Consider the following 20,187-nt stretch of genomic DNA (forward strand, 5'->3'; position numbering starts at 1 on the left):
CCATGTGACCTCTCTTCTCTCATCTCCCTCTTTGCCTTTCCTTGTGATATCTGATGGGCAGCTGCTCCTCTCCATTACTAATTGCAGATTGCATACTCTCCACAGCACTGCACTGTGTGCCTGGAGCGGCCTTTCGGAGTTGGTACATCTTGCTCCCTCTCTAGATATTTCCAAGTCCTGCCTCAAATCCCACTTTTTTTTTTTTTTATAGATTACTTTCAAATCTGAAAAAAACACTGACTCTTCTGAATCATAACCTTCTCATTTTAAACACGTTTGCTACAGCAGTTAATTTATTACTAGAAATATATATGTCTTGTCTGTGTATCTCAACCAGACTACAAGATCCAAGGATCAGGGACTAACTCTATTTTATTTATCTGCACAGCGCTACATGGGGTAATTTTGAAAAGGATTTACTTACACACTTAAAACTGGGTTTAAGTGGGCTTTTGAAAATTGCTGCAATATTTGCCATTGGATTGTCAATAGGTTTTATACTCATTAGTGCACTTTAGGCATAGTATGTTACATTTATGCATGACCCTCTTTTAAAATTACCTCCTAAATTCTAATCATGCTATAGAAACCGTAGGTAGTAGTAGTAGTAGTAGCAGTCCACCATGACATTAGCCATACAACTCATTTGATTTGTGATGAAATTCACGATAAGTCACTGCCAATCTTAAGTGCAAAAAAGGAACTAGTCCATCATGAATTACTATAACAATATAGCTAACATGTTTTGATGTTAAGTTATAATGTGATTGTCACATGATCCGATGCTATGTGGTCCTATAATGTGAATGTTGCTTTTGTAAAGCGTTCTGATCTTATTTTGGAGCAACAGTATATAAAATACTTAAATAAATAAATAAATAAAGATGCTGGTGATCTCAGTTTGACCTAACTCCTCATTGGTTTCTTAATGAAGCCTGTTGGCGTTGTATCTGTGGACCTCTGGGCTGGGGTGAGATTGGCTCTATCTGCAGACCCAGGTGATGCAGAGTATGGTCAGGAGTTTCACCTTTACTGGCCCACGATCCCCTTGGGTTGGGCCTTTGGGGGCCAGGGCCAGCAGGACTCAGGTGGAGGTCTCCTCTGAAGACTAAGGACATAGTCCCAGGGCAGGATATGGTCAGAGGAAGGCGATAGTCAGGCATATTGAAAGTCCAAGCAGGTGTCGAGGCAGGCAGCATTCAGGTGTATCGAGAGTCCAGGCAAGGACTGAGGCAGGCAGCATTCAGGTGTATCAAGTGTCTAGGAAATGGTCCAAACCAGGTATCTGTCTGAGGGAGAGGAAGAGGGACAGATAGAGCAGAGGCAGGCTGGTCAGACGAAGGCAGGAACAAGCAACATGCACTACTGGACATAGCTGGACCTGTTACTGAGGCAGGGTGCATCGGGAGAGCTGCCCTTAAATAGGGTGATGCTGTGACATCATCAGCAGGGGCTGTGGGGACTTTTCCACCGTGGCCTCTTTAGGAAATCCGATGTTGGGCATGCGTGCGCCTAAGGGGAAACCGGGAGGAGCAGGAGCTGGCGGCGTCCTGCTGCAAGGTGGTCAGCGGCCTTCTGCCATGCTGAAGACAGCGGCCGGAGTGTACCCGCTGAGAAGATAAGGGGGGGTGGCTCACAGAGTGCAATAGCTGGCTCCCAGTCTGTGCCAGGGATGATTGGAGTTCTTTTTGTCCTTCAAGTTACCGCTGCTATAATGACCCCAGCTGCTGAGAAGATGCTGCTCAAGATCACAGACCATGTCAGGCCGGCTGAGCGGCCATCCACAGCAGGGAAGCTACAAATGACCAAACATCTGGACTGGAGCCTCCTTCCATCTGGCTAGGATATTTTCAGCTTGGGACCCTTGGCCCATGGTTTTTCTTCGTAGTACTCAACGTCCTCTGGCAGCTTTGAGAGGAAAGTGGTTTTGGGAAAACCAGAACACAAACTCTCACTGAATCAAAATCACAGCAACTTTTACCCACTCTCCTTTTCTTTCTGGTTTTTTCCTTTCCTTGCATCCCTCCTCTTCTTGTGCTTTATTTCTTTTCCCTAAATGTTGTTTCCTTTCTACTCATTTTTCCAACTCTCAATGACTTTTTTTTTCTTTATATAGAAGCATTTTATCTTCTTTAGGCTTTCTCTTGTTCTATTCACCTCTTTTCATTTTATTGCTTTTTTTTTTTTAATTATTATCCTGCCTTCTTTCCTACTGGTTGCACAACCACATTTTCCTATTTGCTTCTTTTAATTTCTTTCAGCCTTTCACTTTTTCCATTTTCTATGTTCTGACTCTGTTCTGTTCTTGCTCCCTTGTTCCCAAGTTTGTGTTTCAGTTTCCTTTCTTTTTTTTTCCCCCCACTGATTCTCCTCCCCCAGCCTCAAGTGTCAAGTGCTTTCTCTCCTTAACACTTCTGGTCTCTCTTGTCTGCATTTCACAGATGGTTCCAACATCAAACAGCAGCTGCTATTATCAGCTGGAGGGCAAGTTTAGCACCTTTCCATGCAGATATGGGACAGGAGGGTTAAAGCAAACAAGTAATTAGGAGCAGCATACAGCTATTAACCCCTGACATATACAGACTATTTATACAAAGCCATCAGACAAAGTTAATACCAGTGTTCATGGCAAACACTCTTAACATCTTATGGAAGGCAAGAGGGACTTGGTCTGCCATCCATATCTTTCAAACTTTCATCTCCGAAGGACTTCACCTTCCTATTGCTTTCCCTGGGAAAAGTTGATCCAGCTTTGTGAGTGATGTCCTCTTTGAATAAAAGCAGTGTGGTTGCCATGTTAGTCTGCTTGGTCGGGTAGAAATAAAGGCATAGAAACACGTTGTAGGAGATATGTTTTCATCAGACCAGTTCTGAATGCTAAAAAGAGGTTTGCCAGCTGATGCAGCAAACCTGCGAAAAGTCTGGAGGTCCATCAAGCCATCTCGGAAAAACCTTTTAAGGAAAACCCATACTTTCAGCAAAATCCAAAATGGATCTGAGGAATTTCACCCTACCGAGTTAGTTCAAGCAAAAGATATCACCTACAGTTTGTGTGTTGAACTTTCATTCTCTTTTCTTCCAGGATGTATCAAACAGTCATAACATCACAGTCAAAATCATCTCTGTTAAGTCCTTTTCAGGACAATTAGCAAACTGCCTGCATTCCTGCAGAGGGTACTTTTTTTTACCCATGGGCTTTGTACCATTCCCTCTGACCTTCTATTTTCCATCAGGCCTTTGATTTGTTGATCTGCTCTTGTTCATTTGGGCAGAATTCTTGGACAGATCATTAATAATCTCTTCATCTGCTTTTTTTTTTTTATTCCAACTTTACTTTGTGCGGCTCACGTGAAAGTAGTCAAGATAAAGAAGAATGTTAACAATAACTTATTTTTCTAATTTTGATTTGGAAACATTATTTATTACACATTATTTGAATGTGTGAGATACAATCTTTCTGGAAAGCTGTTTGAATATGGATAAAAGAATTACTAGATATTCAGGGAGATATAAAAGTATCTTTGGCAATTGTAATAAGCAAGTCAGCTAGGTATGTGCAATAGGTTTGTAACAGAATGAAAACTGAATGAAACATTTTGATCTGTTTAATTAGAAAATGAAACAAATCCCGAGCCCACCCCCTCCCACACACTAAAATTCAGGTGGGGGGGGGGGGTTTGTTTGTTTGTTTTTTTTCATTTAAGAAACTAAGTACAGCAGACTTACAAATATTGAAGCTAGGCCCTACCCTGAGCCTTCTCTTATCCTCCTACCATCTCCAGATTTCTCTTATCCCATTGATTGTGTCTTCCAAAGTCAAACTGGAGCAGAAATGATCTCCAGTTGCTCTTGCTTCACTCCTGCCACTGCAGTTATGACGTTTTTCGGCATGGAGAGGCCCCTTCTTTGTTTCAGGTTTTTTTGATTTGATGTTTATTTCACTTATTAAATGAAACAAACCAAATTAACTTCAAATGAAATGCAAAATGAATAAGAAACCATATGGGGCAGATTTTAAAAGCCCTGCGCACGTAAACCCGGCTGGATTTACGCGTGCAGGGGGGTTACGTGCGCCGAGCCTATTTTGCATAGGTTCAGCGACGCATGCAAGCCCCGGGATGCGCGTATGTCCCGGGGCTTGATAAAAAGGGCGGGGCGTGGGCGGTCCAGGGCAGGGAGGGGGCATGGCCAGAGGCCTCCGAAGGCCTGCTAGGCCGGGGGATCACGTGCCGGCACTTTGCCGGCGCGCGCAACTTAAATAATAAAGGTAGGGGGGGGGGAATTAGGTAGGGCTGGGGGGCGGGTTAGACAGGTGAAGGGAAGGGAAGGTGCGGGGGAGTGAAAGGGAGCGAAAGCGAAAGGAAAGCTCCCTCTGATTTCGGAGCGGCCTTGGAGGAAACGGGGAAAGCCATCGGGGCTCCCCTAGGGGCTCCCCAAGGGCTCGGTGCGCCAACCCCAGATTTTATAACATTTTATCTGCTTTTTTTTTTTCCAACTTTACTTTGTGTGGCTCACAGAGTTATGTGAAAGATAAAGAAAAATGTTAACAACTTATTTTTCTAATTTTGATTTGGAAACATTATTACACATTATTTGAATGTGTTAGATACAATCTTTTTGGAAAGCTGTTTTATAACATGCGCGCCGGGTTGCGCGCTCAAATGAACGCCCGTGCGTGGATTCGAAAATCTGGCCTAAATATTATAGTATAAACTCATTAGCAGAGAAAAATGTAAATGACAGTTCATTTTCACTGAAATGAATACTTACTGATGGCTGGAATCTGGTATGATTGACACATAAATTCGAAGTGGTAGTGGCTTAAGGTCAATTTTCAAATAGCTATTGAATAGACAAGATAACCAGCTAAATTTAGCTAGCAATTTTTAACGAAATTTTCAGCTAAATGTAACCGGTAGGCTTTCAGCTGAAAATGAGCTTATATCAAGCCGATCAAAATTTGACCAGATAAATTTAGCTAATTAGTTAGCTATGAAAATCAGCTCTAACTGCCTGTCCTTTTCCCTGTCCCCAAACCAACAATCCCTCCTTTCAACTTGACTGTAACTTTTATTTAAAAAAAAAAAAAGTCCTTGCTGCCCTTCCTCCCACAATTTTTATTTATAAAATGCCCCACCATTCTTCTCTGTTCTCTCTCTCCTAGCAAACTATAGTGTTTTGTTTTTTTAAAATAAACACCCTGCCACCCTCGTCTTGACTATATATAAAAATGCCCCTGCTGCTGATCTCCTCTCTCTTCCCCCCCCCCCCCCTTGCCTCCCTGCTGTGAAAAAAGAGACAGCCCTGCTAGGGGTCCCTTTCCTCCCCTTCCCCTCTCTGCTGTCCAGAAAGGCATGGAAAGGTGACTGGGAGAGAGAGGATCCACAGCTCCCATTTTATTCTTCTTGGGTGGGTGGGAATCCCTGGAAGGGCTTTTTCTTTCTTTACAGCAGGGAGAAAGGGAAGGAGGGAAGATTGGCAGCAGGGGACTTTTTTTTTTAATAAAATAAATACTGCAGGGAAAAGGGGGGGAGAGAGAGGGGAGGTTGGTATTTAGGACATTTATTTTTTTAAAGAAATTTCAGTTGGGCTGTAGGTAGGGAGTAGAGGTAGGCAGTGAGGGCATTTTGTAAATAAAAATTAGAGTTAGGTGGGAGGGAGAGATCAAAGCGAAGGCAGCTGGGACTCTTAATTTAAATTAGTTGGAAGAAGGGGAGAGTGGCTGGCCAGATTGAGGCCTGCTATTGCAGTGCCAGGATTTGACTAATCGAATCAGATAGCCAGCACTAAAAATCAGCATTAGCTTCTTAATTTTCTCTCCCCCCCAACCTAATCCTGCCTCCGAACCCCACCAGAATTTGGTAGGCTACATTTATCCACCTAGTTAACTTAGGTGGCTGAATTTAACTGCTCAACTCAGTCAACTTTCAGAGGCTCATCTAGCCAAATCCCTTTAAAAATGGATCCCAATAGATTTAAAGGTGTTAGTGGCACATGAAAATTGATTGCTAAACATGTATTCAAAACATTTATCAACCCATTCGCACCGTAAGATCAGCCTCAACAAATTTGCTGGTGGAGCCTTCAGTTCATCGAGTACACCCAGCAGAATCCAGAGAGCAGTTTTATGTGATGGGGTCTAATTTATGGAATGAGTTACCAGAAGAGGCCAAGGCAGAAACATATATTTTAATATTTTGAAAGCTGCTTAAGACTCATTTATTCTGTCTCATGATTGAATAAGTTTTACAGGCATGTGTTAGAGGAGGCAAGGAAAGATTTTATGTTTAACAACTGTTTTATAATTTATATTTAATCATGCAGCGCACATGGTAGGTTTTATGTTCCAGCTGGTTTTGTAGCCTATTGTTTTAGATCTATTCTGGCCAGTTATGTTGATGTTTTGAAATTTTTTATGTTCTTGTCTTTATAATTTTATATTATGTTCATTTTAATGGATTTATGTATGTAGATTGTAACCCACCCAATGTTGTAGACAGGCGGGATATACATTTTTAAACAAATAAATTGAAACATAAATTTGTGATAGGGAACCTAACTTTCAAACCTATCCATGGTACAGCATTTAAGTGCATAAGTGGATGTGTGGAGATTAATATTAGTATTTTATAAACTGTGTGGCAGGCGCTGCACAGTTTATAAAATACCACATATTTCTCCTCTAAATGTATGCGTCTATGTTTCAGTATGCGCAAATATTTTCAATGCATGAAAATGCATACTTTATTTTATAAACATATGTATATTTTAAATGTGTTAAAAATATATGTATGCATAACCCTGATTTTATATGTGGAGGCAGGCATTTTATAAAGTATGCACATATCAGTATTGAAAATGCTTACTTGTGCATGTATTTTAAATCACAGTTCATTGATACATCTGCTAGTTCATCTAGTCCTTCTCCAGTTCACCTACATCCTCTTGCACATCACCCTGAACTCCTACCATTTACCAAAGAACTCCCACCCAAAAACTGCAGCCAATAGACAAGTCCGATTTCACTAGTGCAAGTCAATTAAGGGGTGTACAATTATACAAATGTATATAGATGTATCTCTTACAAAACAGCAACTGCTGTGCATACTAGTGAACATTGCCCCGGTTCTCCCTTTCCCTCCCCTTATTTCCCTGGTAAACTGTGTGCAAGAAATGGAAAATATGTGCTTACGCTCAACATTTATAAAATAGCATATATGCATACACATTATTAATATGCTTCAAAACCCCTATGAAAAACTTTACTCCACAGTGTATATATCTATGAGCGAGAGAAAGAGAGAAGAAATTATACTGATGTGAAATCCCAGTACTTGAACCAGCAGGAAAAGGCATGTGGAACGAAATGCAGGTGGTTCAAAGTTCATTCTGCCAGACTGATAGTATCCCTGAGTTCTGTAGACCGGGTGAGCCATAACTCCTGCCTGCCTGGGAAAATTAATCAGGAAAAGAATGAGAACCTGCTGAGATCAGTAACTTGGTATAAAATAGATGGATCAGTTAGGAGAGATTGGATGTCCAACTTTATGCTTTGTGTGAGGGAAAGAAATCATGTTCTCCTGATACTGGAAATTATATGTTCCTTATAATGATTCTGAGTTGTTGCTGGTGGAACATCTTAGTAGGTTAATAATTTGTCTTCTGTTGTAGAATTTGGAATAAACCCTGTTTTTTCAAAGGACTGAAGTAGCCAGGAAGTCTCTGGGTGAATGCACACTAGCCTCAGAGCTGGCTCTTCCATTAGGCAGACTGGACGATCGCCTAGAGAAGAGAATTGTTGGGGGTGGCACCAGAGGTTCACTATGCATGAGCACAGAGGGCTCTGCCTGATGACTCTACTGGCCAGGGCTCTGAATCTAAGGCAGCAGACAACAGCCCCCTTCTTCCTAATCCAGTCCCCCCCTCCATACATGGAACAAGATGGGAAAGGATGAGGATAAAAAGGACAGGGCAGAGCAAAGCAAAGAAGTGTCAAATTGCTTCCTAATCCAGTCCTTCTCCTCCTGTTTCCCCTTTCCCTCCTGTCCTGCAGGGAGCAGAAGGGGACAATTTGAGCCTGAAGTGGATAAGACTTCAGTTTATGGCAGCATATTTCAAATTTGTGAACGCTTATTCTGAATTGGAGAGTTTCTGTGTTCTGTGTGCATGTCTAACATGAGGTATCCTGCTAATGTGTAGTTGCTGGGTAGTCCTGCTTGTCCTGTTTTCTCAACAGGATGTGATTTGCTAGTAATAAATTTAGATTTTAGCCCATCTCTCTAAATAATGCTCAAGGTGTCTTATAGTATTTTTAGAATTCAGGTACTTGAAATCCCTGCTCCAGTGGACTTACATTCATGGAGGGTGATATTCAGTGCCACTTAGCTGGACTTATCTGGGGAGGATATTCAGAGTTAGCTGGATACCTTATCTGGCTAAGACGTAACTTTTAAACAGGTGAGTGGGCACACATGTGCACATATCCGTTGGTCTGCACCTAGGGATGCAGCCATTTTATAATATACGCATGTGTACATGCGCATGTTATAATATAGCCTGAGTGCGCACACATGCGTACACAATTTTAAGTGGATATCTGCCTATGCACACAAATGCCGCTTCTACCTCATAAGTGGGGAGATTTTAATAGAGACGTGCGCCAACACTATTACCAGTTTTCCCAGTTTGTTTCCAGTTTACCCAGGTGAGGAACAGGACTTCCAAACTCCCCTAGTTTAATAGCCTCCCTCCTCCCCTGTTAGCCCCAACCTTAAAACCCCACCAATCTGTCTATTTATAGCAGAAGTAATGTTATCGCAGCAGGGGACCCCAGCATGCGCCTGTGTGCATAAGTGTTTACAGGCTAATTTGAAGTTCAAATCCAGGAACGCCCATGCCCCACCTCTTTTTTTGGAGCTTTTCATTTGTGCGCACAGCGGGAGATACACGTGTAGCCAGGTGGCTTTTAAAATACGCTCAGCACATACCGGCCCGACATATTTGTGTATCTCCCAGTTTTGGTATACGTCGGGCTTTTTTTTTCTGGCCAGCCCAGGAAAATTTAAAATTTAAATTTAGCAGGATATACTTATCTGGTAACGTTAAGATAGCTGGATATATTCAGCAGCTCGGCTGCCCTTCTAAATATATGACCTAAATTAGCCAGATATGTGGCTAACTAGCCGAGCCAAACGGTGGCGGAATATGAACCTCTAAATGGGTACCTGAGACAACAGGAAACAGAACAACTTTCCTAAGTTATAAGGAGTATCAGTAGGATTTGAACCCTGGCTTTCTTGGTTCTCAGCCCATTAAACACTAGGCTACTCCTTTTCCTCTGCTGGTAGGAATAGGAATCTGTTTCAAGGCCTGGGGCAGTAGTTGCATTGCTGCCTTTTTCATAGATAGGATTGTTGTTTGAGTTCTGGCTGTTACGGAAGGCAGAACTGGTTTTTGTTTCCCTATTAGAACTAGTATCCTGTAAAAGCAAATAATTGGACATATAAGCATACTTTCCCTTTGAACTGTGCATATTTTTAGTTGCTTTTAGGGTGGGGAATTTTCAAAAAGCTCTTTTATCCAGGTAAATGCTTTTGAAAATTGTGCTGCCTCTCTCTCTATATGTTTTTATAGCCTTAGTCTGGAAAAGAATGGAGAATAAAACAGTCTGGAAAAGAATGGAGAATAAAACAGAAACTATCATATTGCCTCTGTATCACTCCATGGGTTCGACTGCACCTTGAGTATTGTATGCAGTTCTGATCACCATATCTCAGAAGAGATATAGTGGAATTAGAAAAGGTACAGAGAAGGGTGACCAAAATGATAAAGGAGATGGAACAATTCACCTATGGAGGAAAGGCTAAAGAAGTTAGGGCTTTTCAGCTTGGAGAACTGATGACTGAGTGGAGATATAATGAGGTCTATAAAATAATGAAAGGAATGGAATGAGTAAATGCGAATCAATTGTTTACTGTTTCAAAAAGTACAAGGACTAGGAGGCATTCAATGAAGTTATTAGGTGATACATTTAAGACAAATTGAGTAAAAAAATATTTTCTCCTATGGTCTTCCTAGTCTTTGTATTTTTTGAAAAAGTAAATAACCAATTAACATTTACCCATTCTATAACACTCATGATTTTATAGATCTCTATCATATTCCCCCTCAGACATCTCTTCTTCAAGCTGAACAGACCCAATCTCTTTAGCCTTTCTTCGTAGGGGAGCCGTTCTAGCCCCTTTATCATTTTGACCACCCTTCTCTGTACTTTTTCCAATGCAACTATCTATTTTTTGAGATGCGGTGACCAGAACTGCACACAATACTCTAAAAGGTGAATTTTAAAAGCCCGTCATGCACCAAAACTGGGAGAAACAGCAATATGTCAGGCTGGCGCATGCTGAGCAGATTTTAAAAGCCACCTGAGTATGCACGTATCTCCCGCTTGTATATAAATGAAAAGTTCCAAAAAAGGGGCGTGTGTGGGCATGGTCTGGGTGGGGCATGGGCATTCCTGGATTTCAGCTTCTCCTTTGCTTTGCCTCACATAATGGCAGACAATTTTCAGTGTTTGTTGTTTTGTTTGTTTTGTTTTGTTTGTTTGTTTGGTGCATTTCTATTTTTTGTCTGTGTATGCATAAGACTGAAATCGGCCTTGACCATGTACTGTATGAGTGCAGAATATAGATCTTTTAAAATAAATAAATAAATGTGTCTGTTCAAAAGGATAAAGGATCTTGACTAGCTGATATCTTTCATCATAAGTAACAAGGTACTCTATGTCAAACCTTTATGAACCGAAAAGGACCAATGTCATAGAATGATCAGTCCAGCACTTAACACATCACTGAGTTCCCCCACAATTCAATGAACTTTTTCATTCTTATATTTTCCATGATCAGGGCCACGAGAAAATTCGTACATGATTTTTGTTAACATTGTAAGAAAACGAGTATTATTTTTTTAGGATGACTTGTTCCACAATTTCTCTGGACAGTCTTTCAAATATGCATTCCCGCAAGCATATCTCTTCTCAGCTGGGAGTCTTAGCCTTTCCAGCAGAAATTTTAGCTTCACTGAAGAGAAACAGCTTGGAACAGAATCAAACACATACAATATGCCAAAGAAATAATTGGTTTTTAATTTTATTTTTTTTAAGTAAACAAATACATGTGAAAAACATTTAAAAAAAATGAAAAGCTGAGACCATGAGTGAAGTTAGAAAATTTCCCAAATTAGCAATTTTTCGTTGGCCTTGTTCATGTTACAGGAGTATAAAAAAGAATCCATTTCATATTTGTGCTTGATTCCTTCAGTGATGCAACAATTTAATTGTTGACATTACAGTCACTTAATTAACGTGAATTGAGTTGTCAACCTTGGGTCGAGTGGCATAACAATTGTGAGTTACCATCGCTCTCTCAGAGCTTTCCCTTGAAACAGGTGCTCCTCGAGGGCCTAAACCTTTCCAGCTCCTGAGCTTCCTTGAGACCTTATGTGAGTTTTGTCATCTAGTTCTGTTCATGAACCTTGTCTATTCTACCTACTCACTTTCTACAGTTTCTCAACAGCTCAGCCATCCTGGATCGTGGTTCCAGTGTCTGCCGGGCATATCAGCTCACTACTGCCACCTCTGGTGTTTTCCAAAACCTGTTTAATAAAAGAACTAATGTGTGTCGTCTCCATACTCAAGCCTAGCCAGTGATCCCTCTTGGGATGTCCTCCCGGGGGCGTGGTCATCTGCCACCGGCCCAGGGATTTACCACTACTATCTCAGTTTCTTAACAGATATAACAGATTGCTAAACACCAGCTGTAACACAGAGCTTTCACAATAGATTGCTGACTCCGCAGTCTAACAGCAGATTTATTACAGATTGCTAACTCCTTAGCAAGATGAAATCTGAGATATTACAGATTGCTAACTCCTATCTGATTGCTCCTCCCATCAGATAGCGGTTTCATAACAGTTAGCAAGGATTGGGATCTTCCGGTCTAACCTACTCTGCTGCTTCTTGATACTACTTGAAGCTCTCTCTCTGCCCTTCGGGGTATTTTCTCTAAGCTGGGCACCCGCTCCTCGGGGGCCCCTTTGCTTCTTGCAGGTGCCTATTTGGGATCAGGTACTCGCTCCTCGAGGGCCTGCTCTTCCTGTCTTGGTGCCTGCTATCCAACTACTTGCTTGCTCGGATCTCAACCTTACAGCTACCATCTAGTGAGTAATCTATTTCTCAGTCTGTCTCATCTACAGCTCTGCCAAGGGTCCCAGGACTATCTCCATTGGATCACCTCACTACTGCCACCCCTGGTGGAATAATTTTGCCATATAATAAAGATAGACCTTCTGAGCTTGTATATGTACAGATTCTGGCCTAGCACTGCGGAGCCTTACGAGGCTTCTCCCTGTGGGAGTAACCACCACCACAGTGCCCAAGAGTCCACTTCAACCATAACAGATTGCTAACTCCATGGACCCAGCTCAGACTTCCACATTCCAGGCCATCTCTGGCCTAGCCCAGAAGAATCAAGAACAACAAAGATTCCTGGAGGCATTATCTTCCTCTGTTGACCGATTAAATGTTCAACTAGACTCGCAAGCTGAAGATTTGAAGGTGTTCCAGTCACTCCCTGGTCTTCTTCAGAGGGTTCAGAGCCTTCAGACCTCTGTGGAATTAGTAATGGCAGATGTCCATCATCTGACCCTCTGTCAGGATCTTCTGAAGAAGTTAGATATAACTTTCCCCACATCAACTACTTCACCAGCGGTCCTGGGAGTCCATCAAACAGCGATTTCTTTGCCTAATCCCCCCGTTATTTGGGGGATCCTAAGTGCTGCCGGGGGTTCTTAAACCAGTGTCATATGCACTTTACATTACAACCCTTGCTGTTCCCAATGGATGTGATTAAAACGACTTTTATTCTCTCTCTATTAGATGGCAAGGCCCTGGCTTCGGCTTCAACCTTATGGGAGCGCTCCAGTCCACTGCTATCTGACCTACCTCAGTTTGTTTCCGCCTTCAAACAGGTGTTCGAGGAGCCCGGCAGACTGCCAGCGATGGGTGCGGGCCTTCTTCATCTTCAACAGGGCTCTCGAATCCTAAGTGAATATGCTATAGAATTCTGCACTATGGCTACAGAACTAAACTGGCAGGGGAACAGTTTAAAGACTATATTTTTGGAGGGTCTATCTTCACAGATTAAAGATGAACTGTTTGCATGGGAACTTCCCATTTCTCTGGAGGGACTTATCGACCTCACAGGGAGGATCGACCGGAGGTTACAAGAACGGACCCGGGAGGCCCATAAGAGGCGACGAGGGCATCTTCCGGAATCATTTTTCCGGCCCAAAGAGCCTTTAGGTCCTACCGAAGAACAGATACAACTTGGTGGAGCCAAGTTTTGGCGGCGGTCACCACGCCCTGCATTCAAGCAGTTTCTTCTGGTAATGGTGGACTCCCGTGCTTCTTCCCCTTGGTTCCAAGAGTCGATGCCACTTTGTCAAAAGTCGCCTGAAGCTATAACCCTCGGACTTGCAACAGGTTCACCTCTCTTTCTGTTGCCTGTGTCAGTAGATCTGGCTGCCACCATGGTTCCCTCGCAGGCTCTGGTGGACTCGGGTGCTGGAGGTGAAATTTATCCGACAGGACCTTGTAGATCATTGTAGTCTCTTCACCTCGCCGGTGGAACCCTCCCTGGTTCTCGCATCTGTACATGGGAATCCTCTTCTGGGCGTAGTTACACGGATCACTCAACCAGTATCATTAAGGGTTGGAACATATCACGTCGAGCACCTTTCTTTTTTTGCCCTACCCAAGGCTGTGAGCCCTATAATTCTAGGATTACCGTGGTTATAGAGACACCAGCCTCAGTTCGACTGGTCTTCTCCTGACCAGATTCAGTGGGGACCTCACTGTGCAGGAGTCTGCTTTGAAATTCCTGAATCTTCTCGGCCCATGAAGATGGTCACATCAGAGGCTATACCTCCCCAGGGGACAGCCAAGTGGGACCTCAGGAGGGCCGAATCTTCAGAACTCCTTAACCAAATAGACATGCTAGAAGACCAGTTGCACCATAAGACTTCGGAGAACGAGGAACTGGTGAAATCTCAGGGACAAGCCACACAAAGCCTATTAAACATACTGGCGTATAAAGAACAGGAGATCCAGCAGTTACACGCTCTTTTACAACAGAAGAATGCTTGAAGGGATTCCACAATATCAACTTCAATTATCTAGGACTCTGTAAATTCCGTACCAGAAACACTGAAGAAATCTTCCTCCTGGTATAACACAGAGACATACAACTCGGAGTTCTATGACAGCGAACAAGATTGGATTACTGAGAATGAAGTGGACTCAACAACAGGTGACAACAACCCATCAGAGAGGATCCTTGAAGAGGGGGTACTGTTACGCCACTCGACCTTGGGTCCCGAGGTTCAGCATGCTTACCTGCTTCCGCGGGGGACTGGCAGTTCACAGGACACTGAGGAGAGGAAGGACCGCATGCTTGTGGGCTCCGAGGCCTGCCGCGAGGCTGAGAGGCCTTCCTTCGTGGCAGGAATGCTGCCACTGCCGAAGCCCCGCCCCTTGATATCATCTAGACGCTTGCGGCGAGGACATCCCTTCCTTTAAAGGGACCAGCGTGGGAATACCCGGGCCAGCCCCGGAGGTTACCCACCCCTGCGAGGGTATATAAACTGCAAACTTTCATTCTTTCAGCGAGTTAGCAAGGATTGGGACCTTCCGGTCTAAGCTACTCTGCTGCTTCTTGATACTACTTGAAGCTCTCTCTCTGCCCTTCGGGGTATTTTCTCTAACCTGGGTACCTGATTCTTGGGGGCCCCTTTGCTTCTTACAGGTGTCTATTTGGGATCAGGTACTCGCTCCTCGAAGGCCTGATCTTCCTGTCTTGGTGCCTTCTATCCAACAACTTGCTTGCTGGGATCTCAACCTTACAGCTACCATCTAGTGAGTAATCTATTTCTCAGTCTGTCTCATCTACAGTTCTGCTGAGGGTCCCAGGACTACCTCTATTGGATCACCTCACTACTGCCACTCCTGGTGGAATCCTCTTGCCGTATAATAAAGATAGACCTTCTGAGCTTGTGTATGTACAGAGTCTGGCCTAGCACTGCGGATCCTCAAGAGGCTCCTCCCTGTGGCACCACCACAGTGCCCAAGAGTCCACTTCAACCATAACAGTTCCAGTCTATCCAGCCTGTCTGAACTCACCATGTTGTCTTGCTGCAGCAAAGACCTACTGTCCTCCCGAACCCAAATACTCAAACTGCGGGGAAGGGGGAGGGCTAAGCAGAAGGCCGGCCCTTATTAAACCCAGTGTCCTTTCTTGCACTTCCGCACCACTCCTGGGGTGGTGTACCCAGATCTCAGGAGCTGTGACAGCTGGGAACACCTGTGCAGTGTCCCAACAGTCCTTTTGAGTTCCCTGAGTACCAATTCAGATCCTCAGGGGTGGGGCCACATGTAGGCTGTTTATGCTGAGTACCTTTTCATAAGTCCTTCTGTTGATCAATAAACAGCACACTGGCCCCAAACCAGGCAGAACCTAGTTCAAAATTGGTAAGTACATCTTTTTCCCTGACAACTATTTGTTCAGTAATTTTATTCTTGAGAATAATTTCAACCATTTTTCATGTCACTGACATCAGGCTCACCAGTCTTAGTTTCATGGATCACGTCTGGAACCCTTTTCAAAAACATCACCCTCCAATTTTCAGGTACCATAACTGAGTTTTTTTTTTTGTCAAAATACTTTTTATTAAAGCCAGACTGGCCGACAGTAGAGCGCCACACAAACAGCACAATCCAAACAACAACAAATAGTACAATGTCCAAAAAGACAGTATGGAACCACTACTGCAGCCTCCCGACACTTTGTATATAAATGTCACAAATACAACCCCCCACCCCCCTCCCCACGTCCCCCCCAAACATACCCCAGGCACACCACAGACAGTCCACACTCATTACCTACCCTATACCACCCCCCCCCCCCTAGTCGTACCAGACCAGTCAAAGGTATAGCCATTAAGGCGTAGTCCATCCTGTACTTCCTGAGGAAACAACAAAACACAAGTGTCCCAGCACCGACAGTAAACCTTGTCCGGTTTTCGATGGCCAGCCAAAAAGTCCAAACGCTCCATTTGCGCCAGGAAAGCCATACGGTGAATCCAAGCAAGATAGGATGGGCGCAACTGTGGTGTCAACCACTCGGCCAAAATTGTGCGACAGGCCAACAAGACGGCAACTCTTTCAAATTTAACCAGTGATCTGCTGCCCGGGGCAGAAGTGAGCACAGCCCTACCCAACAGCACCTCACTTGCAGCTGATAATTTGAGTCCAGTACAGGTAGCAATCAGCGCCAAAACATCCACCCAAAAGGTCTGAAGATAGGAACACGAAAACAGACGGTGAGGCAAGGTCCCATCCACTAAGCCACAGTTTATACAAAGCGGCGAAGAAATCAGCCGCATTTGAAACCTGCGAACATCGTCACAATATATCCAATGCAGGATTTTGAATTGTACTTCCCGGGCACTGAGATCAGAAAGCAGGCGATGCAGAGATGCAAATGAAGTGGTAAGTTGAGCTTCCGAGACAGGTGAATCCAAAGCTTTAGTCCAGCGTTCAGCAAGATGCTGCATGCGGCTCAGGCAACTAAGGCGCTGTCCCACCTTTTTCCAGCCAGAAATAGTATTAGCAAGATATGCAGTGTCAAAAAAAAGATCCGCAAACTTGAGTTCCGCCATGCGTACCTCCAAGGTCCAAGCGAAGGACTGCAAGTAATGTCGAGCCTGCAAAAAAGCATAAAATTGCTTCGTCGGGAGCTGATATGTGCGTTGCAGCGTAGCAAAGTCCAAAAGCTGTCCATTTACGGGATCATAGAGATAATAAGCAAACAAAATCCCCCTATCCGCCCATGATTGAAAGATAGCACCACTATCCCTCCCTGGTATAAAGTCCAGATTATGCACCAAAGGAAGTAGTAAGGACCTGACCCCTGACAAGTGATTAAACCTACGCCACCACTTCCAGGCCCTCAGGCAGGGGGACAGTAAGATAGTGGGATAGAGTGCGTCACTGCGTAGTCCAGTACTCGACTGAAGGACGCTCAAGGGGGAATTAGGGTCCGTTATGCAAGCCAACATCCCCGCCGCACACAGCTTGAAGGAGCCCGTCATCCACTCCCCCACAAACCGTAGCTGGCAGGCCACATTATATAAGCGAAAATCAGGCATATTGAGCCCCCCCCTCTCCCTTGGCAGCTCCAGAAAGGAGTAAGCCAGTCTCGCACAGGCCCCCTTCCAGAGGAATTTCTGAATACAAGAACGCAGACAGCGGATATCACTCCCCGTCAACCAGCACGGCACCATATGTAACAGGTAAAGGAGTTTTGGCACCAGCACCATCTTAACCAGGGCACAGCGGCCAAAAAGAGACAATCGAAGAGGGGTCCAGGCGGCCAACTGTGCCTTTAGCTTAGCCAAACAGGGCGATATATTTAGGGCATATAAATGCTTCAGGTTTCTAGGGACCCAGACCCCCAGATATTTAATCTTGTCCGATGCCCAATGAAAAGGGAATGGACCCCCCCATGTCGTGGGCAAGCGTGCGTGCAAAGCTAAAGCCTCAGACTTAGCATAGTTAATATGGAGGCCCGCCACATGACGAAATTGGTCAAATAACTGGACTATAATCGGCACACTGGTTCGCGGCCTGCCAACAAAGAGCAAAATGTCATCTGCAAAAAGCGCCACTTTTAAAGGGTGGCCACCCACGCTGACACCACTAAAAGATCGTTCCCCTCTCAACCGCGTAGCTAGGGGCTCTAGAGCTAACACAAAAAGCAGGGGCGAGAGGGGACAACCCTGCCTCACCCCACACTGTATAGGAAAGGCCTCCGTGGGGCTGCCGTTAAGCAGTATAGTGGCGCTCGGATTAGAGTACAGCACCCGTATCCACTGCAGGAATGCTCCAGAAAAGCCATATTGTTCTAATGCCCAAAACAAGTATTCCCATGAGAGCAAGTCAAACGCTTTCTCGGCGTCTAGACTCAAAATCAGTGCTTCCGCCTGGGCTTGATAGCTGAGGGCGGCAATTAGCCGACGGATATTACGCACCCCCTGGCGTCCCCGCACAAACCCAGTCTGGTCCTCGTGAATCATAGTTGGTAAAAGACCCTGTAGTCGGGCCGCTAACACTGAGTTTAATGTTTGTTTACAAATTCCTAACAGTAGGTCTGCAATTTCATTTTTCAGTTCTATCAGCACTCTGAGATGTATATCATCTGGTACAGGTGATTTGCTCTATTATATCTTTCAGATTCACTGAGATTTGTTTCAATTCCTCTGAATCATCATCTTTCAATATCACTTCTGGCATGGGTATCTGTCATATCTTCCTCAGTAAAGACTGAAGATGTAGGTAGTCACAAAGGGGAAAAGCTTTTTGCTTTGTTTTCTCTGTTCTACAGAGTAATATATCCATTTTCATTTAAGCCAGGTCCAATCCAGCATCTTACCTGATCACAGTTTTGTGAACCTACTTAGCCTGTACTAGAACAGAACATCCTCAGGATCAGAACTCTCTTTATTTTATGTGACCCTAGCAGGGGTTACATGTTACTGTGTTATATAGCTCTGAAGGATAGTTTTCCAATCATTAAATCTGACCTGTATAGTACAGTACCCATTAGGAATGAGCAGGGGAAAGGAGTTATTTTGTTTCCTTTTGTTTCATTGGGGTAGGGTTTGTTTTTGTTTCAGAACATTTTTTTTTTCCTTTTTTTTTTTGTTTAGTTTCCTTTATAGTTTTAATACACCTGAAAAGGAAAAAAAAATCTCCCCCAGGCTTAATGGCAGCCCCTTCATCCCCCTCCTGCATCCTACCTCATTTGTGGGTCTTCATGGGGCAGGAGCAATTCCCAATTGCTCTTGCCCAAATGGTGACATATTCTAAAATGTTGCCAGCCATGGGTTAGCCAGCACGATTTTGAAATATGGCACTGGCCAGCTATGAGCAACTGGCATTCACTTCTATCCTGTGAAGGCCCTCAGATAGGTTATGAAGCTGGGGAGAGAGGGGAAGCCTGCCCCTGTTTGTTTAGGGGCAGGGGTCCCTTTCAAAAACATAAAACAAAATTTCATTCAGTTTTGTTTTTTAAAATGAAATGAAAAGAAATGGGAAACCTCAAGGAAATTTCCAATTTCATTTTCAATGAAAGCAAATCCCCAATACTTACTTAAGAGAAAAAGCTCTCTTAGTTCATTTTTCAAAAATCCAGAAAATGAATAACTTATCTGGCTAAAACTAGCAGGATAAGTTATCGGGAATATTCAGTGGATAAATGTCCCACTGTTTATTCTGAAATGAAGTTATCTGGGTGTCTGAATATTGTCAGTTAGGTTTCAAAGTTATCCAGTTACATGTACCCAAAAAACTTTATTTTAGCAAGCTATATTCAAAGAATATTGCTTGTAAAACACCCACATTAAAAAAAAAAAGAAAGATAAGCAGAGCATGCCTGGAGGCCTGATCCCCCATCACCCAAAAAATGCTGAAAAGCTGTAAGGCTTCTCTGGCCAATCACAGCCCTGCTCCCACCCTCCCTCCCCCCAGGCTGTTCAAAATTGTTTGCCTCCACACCCAAATGCTCAAATCATGAGTCTGGCTTCTGGTGTGTCTGCATAAGTGCTGGGATAGTCAAAAGTAAGTAACTATCAGGATAAATGCTTTTGAATATCAACGTCTTTGTGTTTTATGTTGAAGGACTATATTGCATCTGGCTTTACTTTGATATAGAATATTTGAATAAGACCCTCATGAATGGAGTCTAGGGCACTTTTTTGGGGTTTTTTTTTTGTGACATTGCTTTCTTTTTTTTTCTTCTACAGAAATTGTAGGGAACACAGATGATATCCCGCTTGTGCGCTGGCGGCAGCAGTGGCTGGAGAATGGGACACTTCTTTTCCACATACACCACCAAGATGGTACTTCTATTCTACCAGGTCTGGAATCGACAAAGGAGCCACACAGTGAGTCCACAGAGGAAGAGCTAAGAATCCTTCACGTCTCTGTTATGGTTAGTTATCATGGTTCTGTCTTGAATCTGTATCATTGTCACCATCCAGATAACCCCATGTAACTGTTCTTTGCTTCTCCTC

At 43.7% G+C, this 20,187-nt stretch overlaps 1 protein-coding gene across 1 annotated transcript in view; it reads left to right on the plus strand.

Annotated features, from left to right (window-relative positions):
• Positions 1-20,187, plus strand: part of ASTN1 (astrotactin 1) — a 587,016-nt gene that overhangs the window by 84,153 nt on the left and 482,676 nt on the right. Inside the window, exon 2 of the mRNA XM_029617649.1 lies at positions 19,918-20,105. Within this exon, the coding sequence (XP_029473509.1) occupies positions 19,918-20,105 (188 nt within the window). The remainder of the gene's footprint in view (positions 1-19,917; positions 20,106-20,187) is intronic.

This window comes from Rhinatrema bivittatum, chromosome 10, assembly GCF_901001135.1.
Source record: "Rhinatrema bivittatum chromosome 10, aRhiBiv1.1, whole genome shotgun sequence".
NCBI classification, from domain to species: Eukaryota; Metazoa; Chordata; class Amphibia; order Gymnophiona; family Rhinatrematidae; genus Rhinatrema; species Rhinatrema bivittatum.